General features: G+C 53.0%; 2 protein-coding genes across 2 annotated transcripts in view; one reads left to right on the forward strand and one right to left on the reverse strand.

The window, feature by feature from the left end:
- Positions 1-278: 278 nt before the first annotated feature.
- Positions 279-4,295, reverse strand: CFAP92 (cilia and flagella associated protein 92 (putative)). The gene is given in 4 exon segments (XM_058568057.1): positions 279-554; positions 1,132-1,328; positions 3,979-4,077; positions 4,080-4,295. Coding segments are annotated over 4 exon segments (729 nt in total). The 5' UTR covers positions 4,237-4,295.
- A 10,545-nt stretch (positions 4,296-14,840) lies between these two features.
- The window catches only part of EFCC1 (EF-hand and coiled-coil domain containing 1), a 39,525-nt gene continuing 28,284 nt past the window's right edge, over positions 14,841-26,081 (forward strand). Inside the window, exons 1-2 of the mRNA XM_058566281.1 lie at positions 14,841-15,762; positions 17,305-17,597. Of these exons, the coding sequence (XP_058422264.1) occupies positions 15,046-15,762; positions 17,305-17,597 (1,010 nt within the window). The 5' untranslated portion in view covers positions 14,841-15,045. The remainder of the gene's footprint in view (positions 15,763-17,304; positions 17,598-26,081) is intronic.

Here is a 26,081-nt window from a genome sequence, read left to right on the forward strand (position 1 = left end):
CTCATTTTTTTCAGGGAATACACAATACTTGTCCAGGGAGACAGGCCAGTGGTGGGTGCTCACATTGGCGCTGCCCAGGGACAGGAGGTCCCAAAAGGTGCCAGAGGAGGAGGTGACGGCCACTGTGCACGCACACAACCCTGCTCACTCTCAGCCACAACTCTACTGGGCGGCATGTCCTAACACCCGCGCACCTCCTGGAGGGATGATGGGTCACTGACACAGAAACCAGTGTGTGCGCGGGAAACTCAGATGAAGGAAACAGGGGACGCTGGCTTTTATCCTGTTACTAAGGAGAAGCCACGAGCCTCCAGAGACATTTCAAATAAAACACGAATACCTGACTTACCAAGAGCTCCTGCATCTTCCAAAAACCCAAACGTCTCTGATAGATACTTCCTAACTTTTTTCAAAATATTCTCCTTAGTGTCCCAGAGCCTCAAAGTTATTCTGTGAAAATTTGTTTTCTTTAGTAACTCCTTTGTCATGTTAATGTTAAAAGTTTGGATCCATGACACCCAGACTTTGTCTCCTTCATGCCACGGCCTCACGGTCTGTGTAAAAGAACGACATCAAGAGACATTCAGTGTGGAAGGTGAGGAGGATCAGCAGTGTGAGTTGAACCGCCGCCACCAGCCTCGCCCTTACTGGCAAGGAAGCCAGGCCCTGCTCTCCACCTGCTGACTTCTGTGCCTGTCTCTCTCCCAGCTCCCAGCTCACATCAGGAAATGGGTGTCATGGACCGGGCCCATCACACCTCTGGGCTCCTCGGCGAAAACAGAGTCAAAGCAATTACCTGCAGATAGTGTGCCTTCCAATGACTTCCAAGCACCGATCCAGAGCCAGGCCACAGGCAAGAACATGCATGCATGTGGGTAGACGGGTGTGCACACACGTGCACTCACACAAAGACATCACAAGAGCTCCAAAATCTTTTGAAACACCAAAGAAATTACTAGGTAAAAATAAATCGAAAGTCATGTAATTGGTATTATTAGGTCAGTGCAGATTCTCATTTAGTAGGTCGGGGGTGGGGCCCAAGAGCCTGCATTTCTAACAAGCTCCAGGGGAAGCAAACATACTTCGTAGACTGACTATTAGACTCTATGCTATATGCAAGGCTACACACACACACATCTTTACTTCTGAATCCAGGAACACTTTGGCCACCGCTGGAAACAGCACAATGTCAACTTTTTTAGGCTCTCCATCATGCGGCAGAAGAAAATACTCAATGTGGTAGAAACGGCGAAGCTTTGCAGCAGGTTTGTCCGTTTTAGGGCATTTCTTACGTTTTTCAATCAAACTTGTATATTTTCCTTTATCACCTAGAAGATATAGATTTAATAGTGAGTCTTGTTTTAACCTCACATGGAAAAGCAGACCTGTTTCCACAGTTCCCTGGAACCAAGAAAGAGCCCGGTGCTGTGGGAGGCCACATACACCCATGCTGCTTGCCTGACTTGGGGGTAAGATGCAGGGCCAGTCCTCCCAGCCAGCAGAGTAGTGTTACCCAGCCCACCGACCCCATAAGCTAGGAACTGCAGCCCTGCTCAGAACAAGCCTGACGTGTTCTCTTCAGCTTACAGGAAGCCACGACAAGAGGAGGGAGGAGGTGGCTGAGACATCCAGTCAAAACCATTTAACACCAGTTGAAGGCAACATGGCAGCCTGACTTGACCTGACAGAGACCCTGCAGCTCAATATACGCTCATTGTAATTCATTACCATGCTACATAACACACCCACCAGCGCCATGACAGTTTACAATTGCCAGGGCAACGGCAGGATATGACCAAATAAGGAAAGAAAAGAGGTGGCACCCTTGATCCCCTGGCAAGTCTGCCCAGTTCTCTGAAAACTATGAATTTTCCTCCCCTTCATTACCTGGACCCCTTATTACAGCTGCTTATGCGCCCCACGAGCTGAGAAGTTGATTTGTGAACCTGGTTCCCACTTCTCCATTCTTTGGCCATTGAATAAAAGCTTCTGCCATTGACTGCTCAGCTTCGGTTTCATTTCAAATCCGCAACTCCAAACAGAAAAGAACCCTCCAGGGAGGGGACAGATTGCGGGTACAAGGCCCACCGGTGGGTCCCTCCTTGGAGCTCCTCCGAATATGGGTTGGAAGTCACCAGAGTGAGGTCAATTTGGTAACAGTAGCAGGACTGGGATGAGACACCAGGGTGCAAAATTTCAGTGCATGACTCTGAGAGGGAGCATCTCCTTAAACTTTTCACCTTAGGCGATTCTGCCTCACCTGCCTCACCCTAGACAGTAAGAAGCTGGTTAAAGAAAAAAATCACGGCACAATGTGATTTGTGTAACAGCAGCAACATAAACAAGGTTCCGAGGTGCAACAGAGGAGGCAGGAGTAAACTCTGCCCCGGAGTGCTGGGAAAGCTGCCCAGGGGACCTTAGCAGAGTCTTGTAGGAGCAAAGCAGGCAGACCTTCCCCGCAGAGGGCAGAGGGATGTCTATTGCAGAACTGTAACAGAAAGAACTTTGAAACAACTTAAATGTCCACCAATAAGGGGTAGGATAAATTAGAGACAGACAATAGAACACCATATGGGTGTTTAAAACAAAACAGCCAAGTAAAAACAAGTATGCTCATATCCTCTAAGATACCTAAGACATACTGTCAAATTTTTGTAAAGCAAGTTGTAGAACAGAATGTGTAGGATCTCATTTCTCCTAACTAAACAATTTATATAAACATTTATAAACAAATCCATAAATATTTAGGTATTGAAGGAAAAAACCTTGAACCTAGAATTCTATATCCAGCCAAAGACATGTCCTTCAAAGATATTGGCATGATAAAATCACTCCCAGGCAAGCAAAGTCTGCTCAAGTTTTGCTGCACAGAGATCTATTTTGTAAATGCCTTTGGAGGAAGTACCAAAACAAGAAAACAAGCCCAGCAGATGCTACAAGAGATGTGAGGATCAAAGAGGATCAAATAAGCACTGCTTTTCTTTTGGTTGGTATTTGCCAGATGTCTTTTTCCAGGATCTTTTGCTTGAAAGCAAAAGACCCAAGATAAAAAGCATCATTATGGATAGAGGAGGTCAGACATAATGACAAAAAGTTCAATTCACCAAGAAGATAGGTCAATTCTAAACATGGTATACACCTAACCGATAGTCTCCAAAATAGCTGGGGCAGCAATCGACAGAACTACTAGGAGAAGCTGAAATTAATCATCATGTGGGAGGGGGCGGGGACAGTTCAAGGAGACCAAAGAAAAATCGGATCAAAAAGTGGAGTACTTTTCTCTGCCCCTCATCTTGGGCAACCACGTGACCCGCTTTGACCAATCAAACATTAACAAGTGGGAGGTGCCCAGAGCCTTGAAGGATGCTTGGGTGACTGGGCTTGCCCTCTTGTGTGCCTCTGCCTTGCTATAAGAATGTGTCTGGGCCAGCCCACACATCCCGAGGAGGATGAGAGGCACATGAGCCCAACCTGGATCAGCCCAGTCGCTCATCCAGGAGAACAAGGGATTCCTGTTTGAAGCCACTGAACTGGGGAGCTAGTTTGGGTTCATTACACAGTATTTTTGTGGCTATAGCTAATTGATATACCTTTACACTCAGAGATTTTGCTTCAATACATCTGAGAATCCGTATTTTAAACAAAGAATTAAGTGATGCACAACCAGCTTATGGGAAGCAATGCCTTAACCTCTCCGTGGTTTATTCATCTGTAAAAGGCAGAAATAACACCACCTACTTCTTAGAGTTGTGGAGACGATTAAGTATGGGGAGCCCATATTACCACTTACTTGCCTGGCCCATAGAGGGCCCCCTAAACTTGCAATTTCTTTTCTGACCTCTGCTCCTGGGCATCAGCCACCCCACTTGGGGGAGCCAGTGGAGGGTGGAAGGAGCACAGGTGCCCTAAACTCCTGGGAGGAGGTCATTAGCGCACCCTCTTTCTGCAGAGGGTGTGGGAATCTGCTCCAGCACTTACCGACATTCACCGGGAAGGTCAGGGAGATGCTGAAATGCCAGGGGATGATCTGGGGCACGTCAGAGTCGCCAGTGCTGGCAGGCCCGTCTGAGGACTCGGACCGCTGCACTGGTGGCCAGAACCTGACGCCTGCGCTCTGGCCTTCAGGTGCTCCTCCACGCCACCCTCGCTCCCGGACTGGTAAAAGCTGCCCGTGGAGACCATGGGCCCCATGCTGGCCCTGTCCTCGTCCTCCCACTCCCTGGAGCGCACTGACATGCTGCAGAGCACCCCCAGGCCCGGCACTCCTGGCTGGAAGAAAATAAGAGCACTGCTGTCACCGCCCTCTGCTCCCAGGAGGTAAGCCTGCCTCTTTCCCCACCACTCACACTCCTCCTCCTCCTCCTCCTCCTCCCCCTCCCCCTCCTCCTCCTCCTCCCCCCCCTCCTCCTCCTCCCCCCCCCTTCCTCCTCCTCCTCCCTCCCTTCCCTTCCCTTCCCTTCCCTTATCCTCTTCTCGGTTGAACCGCCAAGGCCTCAGACGCTGCCTGGCACACAGCAGGCAATCAATCAACTTCGAGAATGAAGGGATGACTCACAGAGAACAGTGGCTGTCAGGAATCATGATAATGAGCAACCCCAGTTTCTCCAGCTTGAGTCTCTGGCCTCCCCCCAGCCCCCGCTGCTCCTCTTTTCACAATCGGAAGTCAGTCATCTGGCACTTCTGGAATGCCTCCCCCAGGCGAGTGCGTTCCCCAGGAGCCACAAGGGGCGGGGGGAGAATCCCCAGAGCTTCCACTCAGAGAGGCCTCGGCGACCTGCGCCAAAGCACAGGACGCGTTTGCCATTTGGGGACAGGCGAAGCAGGCCAGGGGTCAACATGTGCAAGCGCCCGGTGAGGTCAAGGAGGGTGAGAACCCCCGAGCGAGACACGCACGGGCATTGAGTGCAGGGCTCAGGGGCACAAGCTCAGGGTCCGTGGAGGCGGAGCCCGGGCTAGACGGCCGGCTGGAGCGGCGGGGCGCGGGGTGGGGCCGCGCGGTGCTCTCAATGCGCCGGCGGTACCTGCGGGCGGATGCGCTGGGCAGCAGCCCGAGCTCAGGCCACGGCGTCAGGACACAGTCCGTCCTCGGGGCAGGGAGGCCAGTGGACCTGGCCGTTCAACCCGGCTGTTGAACGGTTGCTAGGAGACGGGCGGGGCTCCGGCCCCGGGGGGCGGGGCTCCGGGGCGGGGCTTCCTGTCTGCCGCTGGTCTCAGACCAGTGCACAGACAACGTCCGGCAAATAGGTGTATCCAAATCCGGAAACCAGCTGCCTTCATTGATCCACTCATTCATTGATCCACTCATTCATTCATCCACTCAATCTTTAAGGAATTCCCGCTCTGAACCTGAGCACCTATTATACGCCTGACCTTGACCTACAGAATGGAGAAGAGGGGTTGCTGGCTCTTCCCTGCGGCTCCATCAGCCCCCACCTCCCATTCTTAGATAAAGGCAAAGGCAACAATGGACTCCGCAAACTCAGATCACCCCACCCTACCCCACAGCTCTCTCATATAGACTTTCTGCTTCTGTCGCTGATGTCCTTCAGCTATCATGAGAATTCTGTTTAGTGATTGTGAGCCCCAACTCAGAGACGAGTAAACTGAGGCTTAGAGAGGTGCAGCGATTTGCCTGAGGTCACACAGCGATCATATGGCGGCACCGAATTGAAATCCAGGCGATCTGACTCCAAAGCCTGGGCTCGTCGGCAAACCGCCCCCTACCCCCCCACCCCCCCCAAGGCAGCTGAGAGCCCTGGCTGCTGCTCCCGATGTAGGGGACCACAGAACACCCCAGGGGCTGGGGTGGAGGGACACACCGCAGACGTGACTGGAAAGAGGGGTCAGCAGCAGGCTTCACGGAGGAGGTGACAAAAGCCAAACTTTGAGGTTTGCCAGGAAGTGAAAGCAAGAGAAGGCATTCCAGGCAGAGGGAACAGCATATGCAAAGGCCCAGAGAGGTGAAAGAGCACGGCAAGTTGGAGGAAGGGATGATGAGGCTGGAGTGGCGGGCCCGGGGGTGCCCCAGTACATGGCTGGAGGGCAGGCAGGGCGCTAAGACTATGGGCAATGGGGAGCCATGTTAGATCTTCTGTTAAGGGAGAGCAACTCCCCTCACCAGTAATTTGTTTGAGAGACTGGAAGCTGAGACTCCACACACACACTTAACTCTTGGGGACACTGAGGCTCTGGGCTGAGCTATGACCTACCCACGGTCAAAGAGCAAAGCTGTGGCACAGCTGGAGCTGAAAGCCAGGTCCCCGGCCTCCCAGTGCCCACCTCCCTAGACCACTCCCAGGGGCTAGGGCCAGTGCTTTCCTGAATACTGCCCACTGACTGGGGCCCTCCAGTATTCCTCCGGTTCAATCAGTCTAAGAAAAACTGAGCCTGGAAGACAGCTGTGAGGCCAAGTCACCAAATGGCAGTGAGCCCCCTGGGGAGGAGGACTCAAACTCTCACCACTAAATGCCATCACCACCCTGTCCATGCCGTGCCACCAGCAGCCTGGAGGCCACGGTCTATAAACTAGGAGGTGCCAAAAAGATGAACGCAGGGGTGGAAGAAGAAAAGGCTGCCAGTTACACCAGCTCCCACAAGGCCCCGTTAACAAGAGCAGGTCAGCAACGCCACCCTCCCTCGGACAGACCGCAGGCCTCCTGCTCCTCCTGCTGGCCTGAGCCTACTTTCCCTCCAAAGGGTCCTTGATCATATTACCACCCAGGGCAGCAGCCAATCTCCCCAGCATCTCTTGTGGCAACAGGCTCGAGCTCAGCGTTGAGAGGCCATAGGTCTGGGATACAGGGCCAATGCCCAACCCTCGATATGCATCAGAATCACCCAGACGCATGTCAAAACTTCAATTCTGAGGCTTCAGTCCAGACCTGTGGAATTGACTCTCCAAGGGTGGAGCTTAGGAACCAGTAACAGATTGTATTTTCCAAAGACAGCCACCCCAGTAGATTCCCTCCCACATGCTCTTCTCACAGTGTGCTGTCGTTACGCCTCCCATCCAGTGGTGGGTCTAGTCCCCTCCCCTTGAACCCAGACAGACCTTTGTGACTGCCTCAGACAATAAAGAACAGCAAAAGTAAGTCACACCATGTGACTTCCAAGGCCAGGTCATACAAATACCATGTACTTCTGCCTTGTCATTTGGGGGCACTCACTCCAGGAATCCAGCCACCATGTTGTGAGGAAGCCCAAGCAGCCACATGGAAAGCCACATGTAAATGTTCTGGCCAACAGCCCCAGCTGAATACCCAGCCCAGTGCCATCCTCAACCACCAGATATGTGCGAGTGCCAGACTTGATTCCGAAGAATGACTCCAAACGATTCCAGCCCCCAGCCTTCAAACCACCCTGGCTGACACCGTGTGTAGCAGAAACCAGCTGTCTCCACCATGCCCTGCCAAATTGCAGATTTATCAAAGTAAATTATTGTTGTCTTAAGCCACTAAGTTTTGCAATGATTTGTTGCACAATTATAAATAACTGAACAGAACCCATATTTTAAAAAGCTGCCTCCACCAAGATTCCATTGCACAGCCAAGATATGGAACCACTGCCCTGAGAGAGGTGGTGTCCAGGTCAAGACCCAGGGCATCATGGGATGGAATGAGAGCAAGGTCATGGAATGAGTGCCACCTGGTACTCAGGTGTGAGAGGTGGGTCTACAAACTTCAGGGCTGGAAAAGTCAAAGGAAAGGAAAGGGGGCATAAGTTTCAGTTGTCTATTGCATAACAAACTATCCCAAAACTTAGTGGCATAAAACAACAGCCACTTGTTATTTCTCACAATGCTATGGATCAGCTGGGTGGTTCTTCTCTGGTGTCATTTGGGCTCACTCACTGGGCTATACTCATCTGGAGGGTCAACAGGGCTGGAAGGTCCCAAATGACTACATTCACATGTCTAGCATTTGGGGCACCCCTGTTCCCCTCCATGTGGCCCCTCATCCTCCACCAGGCTGGAGTGGCTTCCTCAGATGCATTCTCAGGACAGGGTTCCAAGAGGGCAAAGGTGGAAGCTGCAAGGTCCCTTGAAGCCTAGGCTTGGAACTGGCACAGCGTCACTTCTGCCATACTCCATTGACTAGAGCATGTCCCAAGGGCCAGCCCAGATTCAAGAGGATGAAGAACAGACTCCACCTCTGCATAGGAGGAAGGGCCAAGTCACATTGCAAAGGGGCCTCCCATGGACAGGAGCAGTCTGAGGGCAATCTATCACTGGTTCCTTCTTCCTCCCATGGTGGGGCAGCCCCAACGCTTCCATCAGCACCTAGAGGGCTTTCTAAAGTTATCCAAGACTCTGGCAGTTGGAAGCATACTGGGAAACAGCTCCACCCATCTTCTTGCCACTCTAACCTAGCCAAAGCAGACTCTCTTTTTTAACAGGTTTACTGAGGTATCCTTTACATCATAAAACTCACCTACTTTAACTGTAGAATTCAATGATTTTTAGTAACTTTACCAAGTGATGAAATCATCACCATAAATAAGTTGTAGAACATTGTCATCTCCCTAATAAGACCCTTCATGCACATTTACAATTAATCTCTGTTCCCACCCCCAGCCCCAGGCAACCACTAATGTACTTTCTGTCTCTAAAAATTTGCCTTTTCTGGACATTTCATATAAATGGAGTCATCTAATACATGGTCTGGCTTTGTGACTGGCCTCTTTCACTTAGCATAATGTTTCTGAGGTTCATTCACATGGTAGCATTTATCAGTACTTCATTCCTTTTCATGGGTGAATACTATTCCATTGAATGCCATACCACACTTTGTCTATCCATTCATCAGTTAATGGACGTTGAGGTTGGACATTTGTGAAAAATGCTGCTATGAACATTCACATGCAAGTCTCTGCGTGGACAGATGTTTTCACTTGTCGTGGGTAGACACCGAGGAGTGGAATAGCTAGGTCACGTGGTAGTTTTATGCTTATCTTTTTGAGAAACTGCCAAACTGTTTTCCAAAGTGGTTGTACCATTTCACATTCCCACCAGCAACCTGTGAGAGTTCCTGTTTTTCCACATCCTGGAAAACACTTATTGTGCATCTTAGTAGAGCCATTCTCATGAGGGTGAAATAGTAGCGCACTGTGGTTCTATTTTGTATTTCCCTAATGACTAATGCTACTGAGATCTTTTCATGTGCTTATTGGCCACCCAGAGATCTTCTTTGGTGAAATGTCTGTTCCTATCTTTCACCCACTTTTTTTTTTTTTTTTTTGTGAGGAAGATGGGCCCTGAGCTAACATCTGCCAATCCTCCTCTCTTTGCTGAGGAAGACTAGCCCTGGGCTAACATCCGTGCCCATCTTCCTACACTTTATATGGGACACCGCCACAGCATGACTTGCCAAGCTGTGTGTCGGTGCGCGCCTGGGATCGGAACCGGCGAACCCCGGGCCGCCGCAGCAGAGCGCGCGCACTTAACCGCTTGCGCCACCTGGCCGGCCCCTCTTTCACCCACTTTTTGATTGAATTGTTTGTCTTCTTATTGAGTTGTAGTTCTTTGTAAATTCTGAATATGACTCCTTTTTTGGGCATATGTTTTGTAAATATTTCCTCCCAGTGCCTTGCTTGTCCTTTCATTTTCTTAATGGTGTTTTTACCATTGTACTTTGAAGTGCAAAAATTTCGAATTTCGATGAGGTCCAATTTATCGATTTTTTCTTCTTTGGACCATGCATTTGGTGTTGTAGCTAAGAAATCTTGGCCTAACTCAGGCCCATTTTTAACAGAGAGAAGTAAAACTTGGCGTCTGAACACTAAGCAGATCCACTAAGACTCCTAACAATATAAAAAAGCTTTGACACTAAAAATGGCCTGAGAACATTCCCAGACACTCCCGAGGACTGCACAGAATGACACAAACTTTCTGAAAAACAGTTTGACAAAATCAAGAGCTTATAAAATGTTCATACTCCTTAACTAAGCAATAAATCACTCAGGGTACAGAACCAACAGTGTTGTTTTAATGGAGAAAAACTGCAAACCACCTCCATGTGCATCTGGGGGGGGTGATGAAGCACCTCGCAGTCCGGTCATAAGAGGGAGAATGGAGCAGCCCGCAAGAACGTCTGCAAAGCAGTGTTAATGATGGCGCAGCTGTTTAGGAAGCGTGGTGGATGTGCAAAGAAAGATCCGGACAGCAGCATTTCAACTGTGTTTCTTTGTCAGGTTTAATGAGGTACAATTCGCGTCCTATAAAATTCACCCTTTTTAAGTATTTTGGCAGATGTATACAGTCATGTAAACACCACCCCAATGAAGACAGAATATTTCCATTACCCCTAAACGTTCTTTCATGCTCAAGTGCATGGAAAAGCTCTGGAAAGAAATACATCAGAAGTACCCTGTGGTCCCCGTTTGATGACACAATGGTGGATTATTTTTGCTTTTTAGCATTTTTCTGGGCTATGTAAAGACACTTTGAACAATATACTATTTGAAATGGCTCAAAAAAGACTGAACTGACTTCAGAAAATCATTTCTTTGCCGGGGCCTTTGCTCTCCCCACGTAGACCCACCCCCACCCCCAGCTCAGATGAAAGAGCACAGGGGACCTCTCAGTTTGCTCACTTCGAACTTTAAACAAAAACCTTGTGGGCCCAACTGGAATGGTTTCAGAGGCACCTGGTAACACTGCCCCACAGACAGACAGGCCTGACAGCGCACCATTATAAACTCTGACTTGCCCGGCCCCCGCTGAGCTGCAGGGGGTCGAGGCTGGGCAATGGCTGCATGGCAAGATATTTAAAGACTTTCTTTTCAATACTGACTGGCCCAGGAAAGTTGCTGTTCAAAGGATCCCTTCCCCAGAAGCAGTCGCACCTGCAGCGGCGGGGTAGGGTGAGCGCTGCAGGCTTACCTGGGCTGCCAGCTCTCAGCATTAACGTGAAATGAAATCCAATTCTTAGTCCAGAGCCCACTCCCAGAGTCCTGTTCTAAATGCACACAGCAAACCCCAAGGCGGTGGGGCTCTGGGCCCAGAAGCTCTTATGGTCCAGCTGTGGATCCAACCAACTATCAACATTTAGAGTCTCGCTGACTCCAACATCGCTGGGCGAAAGGATGCCAGAATCCCACCGATGCCAACTAGGGGGGGTTCCCTTTCAATGCAGTGAGTTCATTTCTACATGTGTGTTCATCCAAACCAAGATTATTAGTGCCTCGTTTATGCCAGGCCCCGTGCTGTGCTCTAGGGGGCACCAGGTCCCTGGCTTTGTGAAGCTCGGACCTCATGGGAGGCCCCCAAATAAATGGCAGTGTGGTGCAATGGCTGCTTTTATTTTATTTTTTAAATTTTTTTTGTGAGGAAGACCAGCCCTGAGCTAACGTCCGATGCCAATCCCTCTCTTTTTTCCTGAGGAAGATTGGCCTTGGGCTAACATCCATGCCCATCTTCCTCTACTTTATATGGGACGCCGCCACAGCATGGCTTGACAAGCGGTGCGTCGGCATGCCCAGGATCCAAACCTGCGAACCCCGGGCCGCTGAAGCAGAGCGCACGCACTTAACCACTGCGCCACCAAGCCAGCCCTATTGGCTGCTTTTAAAAAATACAAATTAAAAAAGTACACGGGGGCCGGGCTGGTGGCATAGCAGTTAAGTTCACGTGCTCCACTTTGGCAGCCTGGGGTTTGCAGGTTCAGATCCCAGGCGCCAACTTACGCATCACTTATCAAGCCATGCTGTGGCAGGTGTCCCACATACAAAGTAGAGGAAGATGGGCATGGATATTAGCCCAGGGCCAATCTTCCCCAGCAAAAAAGAGGAGGATTGGCAACAGATGTTAGCTCAGGGCTAATCTTCCTCACCAAAAAAAACAAAAACAAAAACATATCATCTGTAGGCAAAGAAAGCATGTGGAAGGCAACACAGTACACCATTCCCATGGTGACTGTGGGGAGGTGGCTGAGATGGGAGCTGGAGATCTTCTTTCAGTGTGCCAGACGCCATTCCAGGTGAACAAGCAGACAAATATCCCTACCCTCATAGCTGACAGCTTACTGCAGGGAGACAGACAATACACACAGGCAAGATAGAATCTGTTAGAGGTGCAGAGTCCTGGTGATGTCACCAAAGACCTCACTGAGGAGGTGATGTTGGAGCAAAGGACTTGGAGGTGAGAGGGTGGGCTGTAAACATCTGGGGGAAGCAGATGCAAAGACCCTGAGGTGAGTCAGAAGAACAGCAAGGAGGTTGGGGAGGGAGGCGGTGGCAGTAACTGAGAGGTTACTGGGGAGTGCGGTGTCGCCTGTGCCAGGCCGTGGACCTCTAGTCCCTGTGAGAGAGAAACAATTAGGGGGTCCTCTGCACAGGAGGGGATCCTCTGGCTGTGGAGAACAGACATAGAAGTTCAGGGGCAGTTCTTGGGAGAAGGCTGTTGCAATAATACAGGTGAGAGATGCTGGGGGCCTGGCCCAGGGAGGTAACAGTGGAGCAGGGAGAAAGAGTCAGACTCAGGATACGTTCCGAAGGCAGAGCGCTGGGCAGCCTGACAGCCTGGAGGTGGGGGGTGAAAATGAGAGAAGAGTCCAAGCTGGCAGGGATTTGCTGAGGAAGGCTGGAGGCACCGTGAGCTGAGATGGAGGCAGCCGGTGGGCGAGCAGGAGTCCTAGACCGAGAACATCTGTATTACTTTATGTATCAAGAAACACACGGCTGGTAGGAATGAAAATGGTACAGCCACTTTGGAAAACAGCAGTTCCTCAAAAAGTTAAACAGAATGACTGTACAAGCAGCAATCCCACTCCCAGGTATATATCCAAGAGAAATGAATGCATGTGAACACACAAAACAAAGCCAAAAAGTGGAAACAACCCAAATGTCCATCAACTGATGAATGGATACACAAAATGTGGTCTCTCCATGCAATGGAATATTATTCAGCCATAAAAAGGAATGAAGTACTGATACATTCTACAGCATGCATGAACCTTGAAAACATTGTTAATCTTTTCAAAAAGGAGCCAGTCACAAAAGACCATACATTGTATGATCCCATTTATATGACATGTCCAGAATAGACAAATCCATAGAAAAAGAAAGTAGTGGTTGCCTAGGGGTGGGGGTTGGGAGCAGAAGGTGGAACGGGGGAGGAGGGTGGGCTAACTAGCACAAGGTTTTTTGGGGGGGTGGGTGATGAAAATGTTCTAACATTAGACTGTGGTGATAGTTAAATACTCTATAAATACAATAAACCCATTTGTTTATACACCTTAAATGGGTGAACTTTGTGGTTTGTAAATGCAAATAAAGCATGTCCTCTCCTAAAAAAAAGAAAAGAAAGAGAAGAAACAACTAAAAACATCACCTTGCAGAAAAGGGAAATGTTCCAGTGAAAGCCGAACATGTCGGATCCCCAGGAATAACCACGGAATCAGTCTGTGAATCCTCCCATCTTTTCCTATGCACTTACATACACGTCCTCATAGAAAATATTTCATACTGTTTTGTGGGGTTTTGTTGTTATCGTTATGTAAGTACGAACATTGCACATAATATGCTGCAACTTGTTTTTCCTCACTCGTCCTTTTTTGGTGATTCATCCTGGCTGATGTACTGACAGGCGCCAGGTTATCTCCAGTTTCTCACTGTTATAAACAATGATGCAATGAGCATCCTGTGCACGTGTGTTTTTCTAAGGTAGAAGCCAAGAAGTGGAATTGATGTAAAACTTTTTGTCAAATTGCTATTACTCTTACGATTTTAATAAAATGTATGTCCAAAATGGTTGGGGAGGAGCATCTAACTCCTTCTTGGCAGAGGTGTACCTTGGACAAAGTCTTCAAGAATGAGTAGGAATTTGCCAAATGGACAAAGTACTGATTCTGGGATACTGCAGCAGAGAAGACAGGGTTTTAGTGCTTTTTCAAATTACAAGATTTAACATTTAAATTCCTAGAGTTATAACAAGGCCAGACTCGCCCATCTTATAGCCCAAGACAGTGGAAGCAAGTCCGCCTCTTGCTCCCACGTGGCTGGATAACCGTTCCCAGTGCAGGTAACAGGTGCAGGACATCTCTACACCTCTCTTGTGAAAAAGAAAGGAAAAACAGCCTAGCACTCACCTGAGAAGCTGGTTTTTCTTTCACCTTCCAGAAATGTGTTCTAAGGCACCAGAGAAAATGTTGGCCAAACAGCAACGTGTTTAGTCTAACTCCAGCTCAGAGATGGAATTCAGGTGGCATCGCCAACTCACCATCCCCAGGCACAAAGGTGGAGACGGAAAGACCACGACTTCGCTATCCCCGCCCTCTCCCCAAACACACACAGAGCCTAGAGAGCCAGGGTCCACCTGAGATCGGATTCTCACCAGCGGAATGTCCCTAACGCAGCCCCTTCACTTCTCTCAGCCTGTTTCTCCTCTGCTCTAGTTATCACGTGAGGCTCTTGGACCATCTATCGTGGAGCGAGATGTGGGTTGGGCAATCCAGTAGCTGAATTTAAGGGAAGGGGGAATTCGCACCTACGGGGTAAAGGACTGCGGGTGCAAATTCGCGGGGACGCCCTCAAAAGGCTGTCTGGGGACGGGGTGGAGTGACGCGTGGGCGTAGGGGACACGTCCCCAGCAACCGGACGAAGCTGCCACTCTCCGGTCCCTCCCCAGCTTCCCATCCTGTGCCCACCCTCGCCCCGTCTCAGGGCAAACTCTCCGCGCAAGGCGGGTGGGGCGGAGGGTGGGGACCTGAAGGCGGACAGAGCCGGGAGTGGGAGGAAAAGGGAGATGCCAGGAACGCCCCGGGAGTGACGAGAAGGGCGCGGGGTTCACCCGGAGAAGCGAGACCTGGAGGAAGACCCGGCAGCGGCGGCCCTGCGGGGGGATCTCCGGGGCTTCTGAGCCCCCTACCCAGCCCCCTCCAAACCAACCCGGGTGAACAGACGCCCTGCCAGGCCAGCGCAGCTGCTGGACACGGTCCTCGGCGACGCTACAACGAGACCGCGACCGCTAAGCCCCTCCTTTCGAGCAACTCTGGGGCCGCCCCTGGAAGTGGCGGGGCGGAGAGACCGAAGGAGCGACGCGCGGCAGCGATGGAGCCGAGCGGCCTGGGCGCAGAGGCCGGCATGGAGGGCGCGGCGGGTGACCCGTACCGGCCACCCGCGCGGCGCACGCAGTGGCTGCTGAGCGCCCTGGCTCACCACTACGGGCTGGACCGTGGCGTGGAGAATGAGATCGTGGTGCTGGCCACGGGCCTGGACCAGTACCTGCAAGAGGTCTTCCACCATCTGGACTGCCGTGGCGCCGGCCGCCTGCCCCGCGCCGACTTCCGCGCGCTCTGCGCGGTGCTGGGGCTGCGCGCCGAGGGGGCCGCCGCCGCCGCCGGGGAGGCCACCGGGAATGCGGCCGCCAGAGACGCGAGCTCCGGGAATGTGACCGCCGGGGACACGGCCCCTGGGGTGGCCACCGACCAGGACGCAGATGACGAGGAGGAGGCGCGCCTGGCCCTGAGTTCTGAGCCGCCCGAGCTAACCTTCCGCCAGTTCCACGCGCGCCTCTGCGGCTACTTCGGCACCCGCGCGGGGCCCCGGCTGCCGCGCGGCGCTCTCAGCGAGCACATCGAGACGCAGATCCGCCTGCGCCGCCCGCGCCGCCGCACGCCCCGCACGCCCCGCACGGCCGGCCCCGACGGCGGCCCGGACAGCGAGCGCTTGGCGCGCTTGGAGGAGGAGAACAGCAGCCTACGGGAGCTGGTGGAGGATCTGCGCGCCGCGCTGCAGAGCAGTGACGCGCGCTGCCTCGCGCTGCAGGTGCGCGCCAGCGCAGAGCGGGGTGGGGGTGGGGGTGGGGGGTCTGTAGTGACGGGATGAGGGGGCTCGTTTGAGCAGCCGGCTGGCTGCAGGGCTGGCTACAGAGCCCGAGCTGGGCAGAGGAAGAGGAAGGGGAGAGAGAGGGCAGGCCCACTTGCTGCGGGAAGTGGTTCGGCCTGCATCCTGTCTCTATCGCACCCCATTACACTCCAGACCCCACTCCTATTCTCATCATCCATCCCACCCCCCAAAACCCCAGTCCCACCCAGGTAACCATCCCACACCATCCCTGTCCCCCGCCTTGTCTTGCTCCCTCTATCCCAGCAGTTGAACCCTCCCAGGAAACCTGGGCAGTCTCACATTCAGTCATTCAGCGAAAATCTTGGGCTCTCTGTGGTGGCAGGCTTCTGGGAGGTTTGAGAGAGAAGGTGGGAAGAACGCCCTGTCCCCACCCTTAAGGAGCTCCCTGCCTAATGGGGTAGATGGGCAGCTCTGTGCAATCGTTCAATACTGGTGAGCCTCCCTCAGGGCCAGGCCTGGTGTCCAGGTGCTAAATAGATGGTGTCACTGTCGGTCAGGTAGTCACTGGACACCGAGTGCCTGCAGGGGCCTGGCCTACTCTGGGACATGGAGAAGGAAGCACTGACTGAGATATGACCCAACCCAGCATCTGGGATCCAGTCAACAAACACTTCAGCGTGGTGCCCAGGCGTGTACCAAAGGTGATTCAGGGAGCAAGGGGTCAAATGAGGACAAGAACAGCCTCTGCCCTAAGAGACGATGGGCAAGGAGGGAGCTGACCTTGTTTTAGCCTCACTCCCACACTGGCCAGTCACCAGCCCTGTGCAGCGGAGAGAAGGCTGCGGGGTGCAGAGTGGCAAGTGCCGCTTTCAGTGCCCATGGCTGTGGACCGGCAAAGGCAGGCAGCCAAGGGACACGGGATAAGCAGACGGTGGGGCGGGGAAGTACTCCCAGGATGTGGAGTAAGATCGTCCAGTTCCATTCATGCTCCAGGTATTTACTGAGCACTTACTGTATGCCAGTCCTGTTTTAGGCACCAGGGACACAGCAGTAGACAAGACAGGCAGAACCGTCATCGTCAAGGACTGTCTAGTGAGTAGACACTGGGGAGGGCCAGAAACGCTAATCCGAGGCCCTTAGATTGTTCCTCCAGTCTAGAGGGTAGAGGAGCCGCGGAGGGTTGAATGCTAGGAAGGCATTCAGAGGCAAGCAGAGAAGAGATGTGAGGTTTGGGAACCATTGATACTGTGCAAAGAACAGAATATGGGCTTTGTGCCTCAGTTTCCCTCATCCATTAAAAAAGGGGGATAATTAGAGCGCCTGCCTCTTTAGAGTTATTGCGAGCGTTAAACGAGTTCAGACGCGCCTGGCACCGGCAGGCAGTGCGCGCAGTAAACTGCACCGTTGCTTTGCTATCGTGCTTCCGGGGCCGCGGGAATGGGGGCCGCGGGCGTGGCGGGCGTTGGCGTGGGGCATCCGGCGCTCACCGCTCCCGCCGCCCTGCTGCCCTGTCCCCCACAGGTCGGCCTCTGGAAGAGCCAGGCGGGCGCCGCGGAGGCGGGGCGCGGCGGGCCCGAGGCGGCGGCGCGGGAGCTGCGGGAGCTGCGGCAGGCGCGGGGCGCGCTGGCGGCGGCCGAGGCGCGCGCGGGGCGGCTGCGCCAGGGCCAGGCGGAGGTGCGGCGGCGCGCCGAGGAGGCCCGGCAGGCCGTGCTGCGCAGCCTGCGCCGCGTGCGCGAGCTGGAGGCCCTGGCGCGCCAGGTGCCCGGCCTGCAGCGCTGTCTGCGGCGGCTGGAGAGCGAGCTGCGGCGCTACAGGTGAGCAGGGCGCGCGGGCCGGGGCCCCAGGTCCGCGCCGGTTCCCCCAAACCTCGATGTGCACCCCTACTCGTGCCTGTGGTCCCGCGTTTGTTCATGCGTTCCTTCGTGTGTCCCGCCATTCGTCAGTCGGTTCTTCGTTTTTTCAGTCACCCATCCACTCCATTGCTTGCTCTTCACCACCCACCACCCATTGTCCATCCATCCATCTATCCATTCATGTGCCGGATCACCACCAAGTCCCTCCATTGGCCCAGTCATGGGTTGCAATAGGATTTAGTTATTCTTATTTTCTCTTTGACTTGATCAACACAGTAATAATGATGACAATGGCTAACAGTTACTGAGCACTTTATGTGTGCCAGGCTCTGAGCTAAGCACTGGTGGCTTAACTCACTGAATCCTCACAATAGCCCTGTGAGGTAGGTACCGTCATGTCCCCATTCTACAGATGAGGAAACAGATGTACAGCGATCCTTTGTGCTAGCTCCACCAGGCAGGAACCTGGGCTAGGGACCACAGTGCAAATCCTGGCAGGGCCTCTGACAGATGTGTGACCTTGGGCCAATCACAGCCCCTCTCAGAACCTCTGTTTCCTCTGTAGTGGAACATAGATCCGAGTTTCTGCCTGCCAGTGTGGCTGTGAGGAGGCAGTGAGGTCCCACCTGGCACACAGTAGTTGCTCAGTAAACAGAGCCCTTTTGGAAGGCACACCCGCCTGCCTGCCTTCCACGTGTACTGAGCACCGACTCTGTACAGGGGCTGTGCCAGGTACCAGGGATGTGACTGTGCACAAGACAGCCCGAATCCCTGCCCAGAGCAGCCCCTCACGGGCGTGTGAGGTCATCAGGTGACTGGAGCTATGGCAGTAGGCTGGATGAAAGCTGTGGCGGCGGGGAGCGGGACCCTTGTCTTGCTTGCTGCCGGCTCAGCCAGCCCCTGAGGAAGTGGCATCTTTTCTGAGAGCTGAGGATGGGATGTTACTTGGCAAGATGGGCCAGGGAGGCAGAGAGGGGAGAGCGTTCTAGGAAATGGGCACAATATGGGCAAAGCCCTGAGGCAGGAGGGACCCTGGCACACTCCACACACTAAAGGGAGGCCAGAGTGGCTGGAGGGGTACAGCTGGAGAGGCAGGCAGAGTCCAGGCCGTCCAGGGCGTGGAAGGTTGTGGCAAAGACTTCAGTCTTTCCCTCGAGAGAGCATGAAGCCATGGAAACGTTTTACGAGAGGGGGTGATGGGAGCAGATTTGCATTTCAAACAAAAATGACCCTGGCTACAGCTGTGACAAAGAGATAGGAGAAGGGGAAAGAGCAAGAGAGAGTGGGGGGCCCAGGGGGGCAGCCAGAAGGGGGGCTCCCGACTTAGCTCCTCAGAGGAGGGGCGGCGTCCTTGCCTTTGAGGCACTCATAGCTGGGGGATGAGAAGGCATGATGGCGCAGGGAGGCCTCCGAGGAGGCCCACTCTGGGCCAGCCTCCTGCAGCTCCAAATGTTTGGAATAGTCACTTCCTGTTTGCATAGCTGATCCGCTAAAGAGCAGGGCTGGTTGGCTTGAGGCCCATGTCCAGCCTTAGAACTTTCTCCAAGAGGAGAAATAAAGGGTCTGGTCTTTGTTTTGCTCTAAAGTAACTGTCCTTTACAGCATGATTGTAAAAGTAACTACAAACGTGGGGCTAGCCCTTTACAGTAGAAAAGGTGACTTTGTATCCATTGCACCATTTAATCCTTACAAGATCTGTGCAAGGTAGAGGTTTTATCCCCATTTCACAGATTGTGGGAAGTGAGGCTCTGAGAAGTTAAGTAATGTACCCAAGGCCACTTCCACCCAAGCCAGGAAGTGGAAAAATAAGGCCTGCCTGCCCCCACAGCTTGTGTTCTTTCTCTCCACTTTCCCTTTTTTTTTTTGGTTGACTCATGGTTACAAGATGGCTGCTGCACCTCCAAGCCTCATGCCTGCTGTTCAGGCATAAGAAGAAGGACAGGCAACATTGGGGATGGGGAAGATTTTTTTCTAGTGAGCTTTGCCTGTGTATTCAGGGAGAGAAACCCCTTCCCCACCAGAACTTGCACCTCCTCAACTTAGCCAGAACTGTGTCATGTGGCTGCTCTTGTCTACATGAGAGTCTGGTCATGTTGATGCCCCAAACAAAATTGGGGCTCTCTTAGTAAGGAAAATGGGGAGCAGATATTGCAGAGGCTCCAAAGGAGATGCCTAGTGAATAAGGAAACTGAGGACCAGAGAGTGAGTGACACTGTGTGAAAGTCACATGGTGATTAGGTGATGGCTCTGTCACTTGTTCCCCTGCCCCTGTAAAAATGTGCCCCCTACACCTTGCCCAGCCCCAGTCTCTATGGCCAGAGCTTGCAAGTTAGTGGGTTGACTTGCTCCAAAGTTCTCTCTCTTCGAAGAAAGGAAAGGAGAGAGGAGAGAGCAGCCGAGGACGTTTATCGAGCATCGGCTGTGTACCAGGCATGACGCCAGGCACTGTCCCCATGTTAGCTCAGATGAGCCGCTCAACCAGCAGAAGAGAAAGGTATTACTATCTGCATTCCACAGATGAGAAAACCAAGGCCAGAGAGGAAGCACCTTGCCAGTATGGCACAGCGAGTAAGTGACAGGCCTGGATTCAAACTGCAGCCCAAGTAGCCCAAAGCCACACACCCCATGCCGGTTTGGTGACACGCACAAGTCCTCCTGGATTCTCCCACCCCAGAAACATCTGCAGGACGTTTTACAGGCTAGAGAGGGCCTGTGGCTACACTGTTACCTCCACTTTTGCGTGACAAGTGTCAGGAACTCAGACGTCCCACCTCCGTCTGCACTGGACCCTGCGTTGGGGCTGCAGTGTGGAAGAACTGGTGGGAGTAAGAGGCCCCCACCCCAAAGACTAGAGCGCCATCACACGCTGTTAAGTGACATCGCTCTGGAATCCCTCCAGGTGTTCTGCAGCTGTGTCTTTGGGGGGGAAGTGCAATGACTGAAATCCCCTCTGGGAATGACAGCTTGAAGCCATTTGTTTAGAATAAAGGACCTGACTCACACTTTTCCAGCATCTTCCAGTTTTCAAAGCACTGTCGCAGAAACCGACTCTCTCTGATCTTCTGGTGACACTGTGAGCTTGGTGTTATGCCACCAGTTTTCAGATGAGGAAATAGAGCTGCAGGAGTGGGGGCGATGTTACTAAAGTGACACAGCCAGACTCGACTGACCTAGGACTCGGTGGAGTTTCCCGACTCCGAATCTGCCGCGTCCCTAAAATGATACCTCAACGACTCTCATTCCTCGGACTCGTGTGTAGTTCTCTTTCAAGCCTGCGCACTCTCCTCTGTCTTGCCCTGTCCTCGCGTTGTGGGTTCTGTCCAATCCTTTTCCTCTTTCCCATTTAAACGTCCTTCTTTCACAGTCTCTTTGGGACTGCCGTAACAGCTGAGCTTTCTCTGGTGTCTTCCCCCTGCTGTTTGTGTTGCAATGATGAGTTCCCGGTGGCTTTTGTGATTGCTGACTGCGAGCCCATCTTTGGCAGAAGCCGTGATCCTGGAGAGTCCCATCTGTCACCAGAGTTGTGGAATTCTCTTCAGAGCTTCCCCATCTGCCTCCGCCAGGGCCTGGTTCTGAGCCGGTTTTTAAATTTGTTTTTAGTGTGAAGTTTCCTAATTACGCAGATAGTGAGAAGTGGCGCTCCGTAGCTGGGGGCAGCATCCCAAGCGGGTAAGCAGAGTTTTCTCGCTTCTGTTCATGGATGAGACAGCCCCTGGATGGCCCCGGCTTTACTAGGGAGCCTCCTTCCGTTAACTCACCATGCAAGGCCTTCTGTACCTGAACCCACTTGGGCATCAAAACCCCAGTGCTGACCCCTCTGTGGGCATTTCAGCTCCATCTTCTGCTCCCCGTGCAAGCTGGGGGTTTCTTCTTCTTGTTTTTGACCTTGACTCTGTATTTGTTTAAATGGTTATACTTTACCCAGCACTTCCGTGTATTTGTAGATGGAAAGGGAGCTTCCCGTAGCACCTGAATCCACCATCCGCACCAGGAACCTAAGAGAATAGACAGGAAATATTTAAGCAATTGGAGACACTCATTTACTGGTTTTAGAACATTTCCTAAGCACCTTCCATGCACCAAGTGCTGCATGGATACCTTGGGTACACAGAAATGGCACAGACGTGTCCACTGCCCTCAGAGGGTCTCCTGGGCCCGAGGTGAGCAAGTCGTGAACACGCGTGTCAGGACACAAATGTGCTTTGTGCAGAGGGGCCCTGAGGGAGCGGCTGCTGCTGTCAGAGATGTGGGAGTCCCAGATCAAACAGATACATTCCATGAGTCAAAGGGGTCTGCAGGCCTCCTGGGACCCACGGGCTCACTGGGCCCAGCCTCAGCCTGCCCTTGAGGATTGCCTGGCCATCATGGCCACCTCAGCCTGGGCCGCTGCTTCCCCACACACAGCTGGTCTCGGTCTGTTACCATCTCATCTCAGATGAGAGACTCAGTTCCTTCTTCAAATCCCACAAAATATTCCCTCCCCACAACATATTTTTGAGCATAGTAGACCTTACTTGTGATTTGTGGGGAGAGGATGTGGGATATGTTAGAATGATGCAAATAGTTTCATATGGAATATTTGACATGACCATTCATAAAATGTCATTTAACCTCCCATCCAACCAGGGTATTTCATTGTCACTCCTCCCAACCTATACTTCAGCCACACTCCACCTTTCTCTCCTGTTTTCTCTTTCTTTCTATTAACCAGCTTTCTTAGATGTTTTGAGGCGGAAAGCCTGACTCAAAATGACTTGGGTGAAAAAGAAGTTGGCTCTTAGAAAAGTCTAGGCATGTCCAGCAGGCATGGCTGGATCCAGGAACTCAAACAATGTCACCAGGATATGGAAGCTCTGCTTCACTCTCAGGCAAGTTCTCTCCCCTGGTAGCCCCTGGGGCATTTACAGCTCCAAAGCTCCAGGAGTCCAGGAGGAAGATCGTCTCTCGTCTGAGCCATCCCACTTAAGTCCTGGAACTAAGCCTCACTGGACCAACTTGGAAACATGTTCATCCCTGAACTCCTCAGGGGGGCCAGGATGAGTTGAGGCTCTGATTGGCTAAACCTTAGTCACATACACACTGCTGGAGCCAGAGCCAGAGCCAGCCCCGTTAAACTCTGGGACTGAGATCCTCCCAGGAGAATGAAGGGGGCTTGTGTCCCAGGCATGTTAAACCACACACACACCCTGCCTTTGCCCCTCTCTGGAACTGCAGCCCAAATCCCCCTCCTTGTCCCGGGACAGCCCCCCTGCGGCAACCGGCGGATCCCTGATAGCAGAGGCCTGTGGAGGAAGCCTGGGTGGACGTGGGGCAGGCTTATTTCAGAGTCAGCTTTTCCAAGCTACTCAACGCTAGTAGGTGGTTGGGGGCACTTGCACCCTCGCCAACTTGTGCCTGCTCAGAGGCTTCAGCTGGGAGGATAGGCAAAAAGAATCGTTATTGCCGGTCTCCCCCAGCCGGGAACCCTCCTGGAGGAAGCACGACGTCTGGGAGTTTCTCTGGCCCAGCGCCCAGCCCAGCAATGGGCTCGCAGCAGGCGGTGAGTGAACAGATGAGTGGACCAAGGAGCATGTGTGTGGGTGCTGACCTCAGAAACGTCTTGGTGACTCCAGCACAAGGCAAGCCCTGAGTGGTCCGGTGGCCTGATGCTGCTCCGAGGGGAGCGGTGCTCCTGAAGGAGCCACCCTTGACTCGGCTGGCTGTGGATTCGTAGTGTCTCCACCTTCTCTTGAAGCGCCTGTGTCTCAGCCATTTGCGTGCCCTGCCACCCCCTGCTCTGCGCAGAGGAGCCGCTGGGCCTTCAGGACACCTGCGCGGGCAGCCTAGGGCCGGCATCACTGGGCTGGGCTCAAACGCTCAGAGAAGAAGGCAGAAACCCAGCTCAGCTGGAGTGGGGAGGAGGGACACTGGCCTGGCCTCTGTGGCTTTGTTGTGGGGACGGATGAAAGGGCCGGGATGGAGAGAGGGAGGCGGGAGGGCAGCTCATTTGGCCGGCCACCATGGAGGGGACACAAAGATGAGGCCATCAGAGGGCCACCTCCTTGCTTCTGCTCATTGCAGCAGCCCAGCCTGACCTGGGGGCCACAGTCAGTGGGTCAGGGGAGGGAGGGAAGCAGATGGACAGGGGCAGGGCAGTGGGGAATGGGGGTGCCAGCTGGAATTGGGAGGCATCTGGTCGTGGATTCCATTGTCCTTGGAGGCGGGTGTGTGGGTCGCCACTGGTGGGAACCAAGGCCTTTCTCCCAGGGACAATGCCCGGGGCTCACAGAGGGCCAGTCCCTCTAGAGCACCTGCCATGTGCCCCACCTGGGGCCCTTGAGACGCAGACCAAGCTCAGGGGTGGGGCCAGGCTCAGGAGGTCCAGCTTGATCTGAATTTGAATCCCAGCTTTTCCACATATTTACAGTGGGACCTTGAGCTGTTCCCTTTCCTCTGTGAGCCTCAGTTTCCTCATCTGTTAAGTGGGGATGAGGTTCTGTTCCTCCGGGTCTTAGTGAGTATTCAGTGAGATGGAGGAGGCAGTGTGGTGAGGCGGCTGAGAGTACAGCTCTGGGATTGTGACCTGTGACAAGTCATTCTCACTTCCGTGGGCCTCAGTTTCTTCATCTGTAAAAGGGGAATGACGGGAATAATAATAATAATAATAATACCCACTTCATAGGGTATTTGAGGATTCAAAATGCTAATATGTATCAAGTTCCTAGAATGGTGCTTAGCATTGAGAAAATCCTTAATAAATATTGGAAACTAGTATTATTATTTGTTCCTTATCACAGTACCGGCCATAAATAGTAATGGTGGTGGTGGTTGGTGGTGTTAATATTAACAGTCTGGCGCCTAGAGAGCCCTCTGTCTGTGGAGACCGCCAGCAAGCAATGGGCAGTGTCAACTGAGTGTGGGCAGGGCCCTAACAGAGAGTTGCAGAGTGTGGGCAGCCACAGAGGGGGCATGAGTGATGCTGGCTAGGGGTCCGGGCATCTCTTGAGGGAATGCTGTTGTCTGAGCTGGTTGTTGAAGGATGAGTAGGAGTTTTCTCAGGCATTGCAGGTTTGAGTTGCAGTGAGTACAAAGGCCTAGAAGTGTGCAAGGCCTTCGGGCCTCTCGGGCACGGGGAAACTGGTTGTGCCTGGAGTGTTTGAAGCGGAAAGTGGCAGGGGAGGAAGCTGGAAGGGCAGGCAGGGGAGGGTAGAGGGCCGTGGGCACAAGCTGAGGCACAAGGCCCTCACCCCAGAGGGAAAGGGAGAGGGAGAAGGGCTGACGTAGGCAGTGCAGTGATCAGTTTGAGCTTCATGGAGACCGCTCAGGCTGCGTGTGGAGGACAGATGGGGCAGAAGGTGAGGCCGGAGGCAAGGAGGCTGGTGAGGAGGCTGATTCTGGGTCCAGAGAGAGAGGACGAGGCCTGACCTCCGTGCCTGAGAAAGGGTGGACCATCAGCCCCACTACTGGAGACCTTGCCTGGGGCTGGGGGCAGCCTCAGCCCTGCCGTTCTCTGTTCCTCGAGGATAGAGTCTTAGGATTTGCCGGCTGAAACAGACTCTCAAGCTGGATGCAGCAGCTGAGTGGACAATGAGGACTTTCCTCCGGGCGGAGGAGCCAGCGAGGGGTCACCCAGGACAAGTCTTGGTATTCTCCCCTCACGGTGGCTCCGGGAGCTGGGTACAGCAAAGACATCTGGATGTCACCCTGGCGTTAACACAGACAGCACTCTGATACAATTGTGACATGCTAGAGAGACGTGGACAGAGAGTGAGCTGGGACCTCAGAGGTCAGTGGGAATGAGCACCCTGACTCATGAATCTTTACAGCGACAGACGCAAATTAGCCCACTGGGCACAGGCTGGGGAGCACGTGAGGTGCTGGGTGAATGTGGGGTCCTGACTCCTCAGGGTCCTGTCAGGGCACAAGGAGCCCTGAGTGGGGGCTTACCAAACCTTTTATCCCCCAGCTACATCACCGTGAAACTGCAGCCAGAGTTTGCAAAGCTGTTTTTAGCAAGCCCTGCCACCTGGATCCAGGTACAGTTTCTCACTGCACCCCTGACGCCTCTTGCTACACTGTCCACAGTTCACACAGTATGGCCAGGTAGCACACGTGGGTGGTCACACCACACCTGTGTCAGGAGGGCATCCTGTGGGCAGCTGGGATGACGCCTCTCTTGGTGGATTGATCAGCTGCAAGTCCCAGAGAACCCCCTCACAGTGGTTTGAACATTGGAGTTCATGTCTGCTCCTAACAGAAGTCTGGGCGTGGGCTCTGCAGTGAGTCTCTCCAAAATTCCTTCAGACGTGTGGCTTCCACAACTCTAACAGAGGCAGAGTGAAGGGGGACATCTGTCCTTTCCTATCCAGAAAAGGAAATTCCTGCCCAGAAACCACTAGTGGATGTCCATGTGAGCACAATGGCCAGAGCAGGGTCACAGAGGGGCAGAGGGGCCCAGAAAATGAG

This window comes from Diceros bicornis, chromosome 2, assembly GCF_020826845.1.
Source record: "Diceros bicornis minor isolate mBicDic1 chromosome 2, mDicBic1.mat.cur, whole genome shotgun sequence".
NCBI classification, from domain to species: domain Eukaryota; kingdom Metazoa; phylum Chordata; class Mammalia; order Perissodactyla; family Rhinocerotidae; genus Diceros; species Diceros bicornis.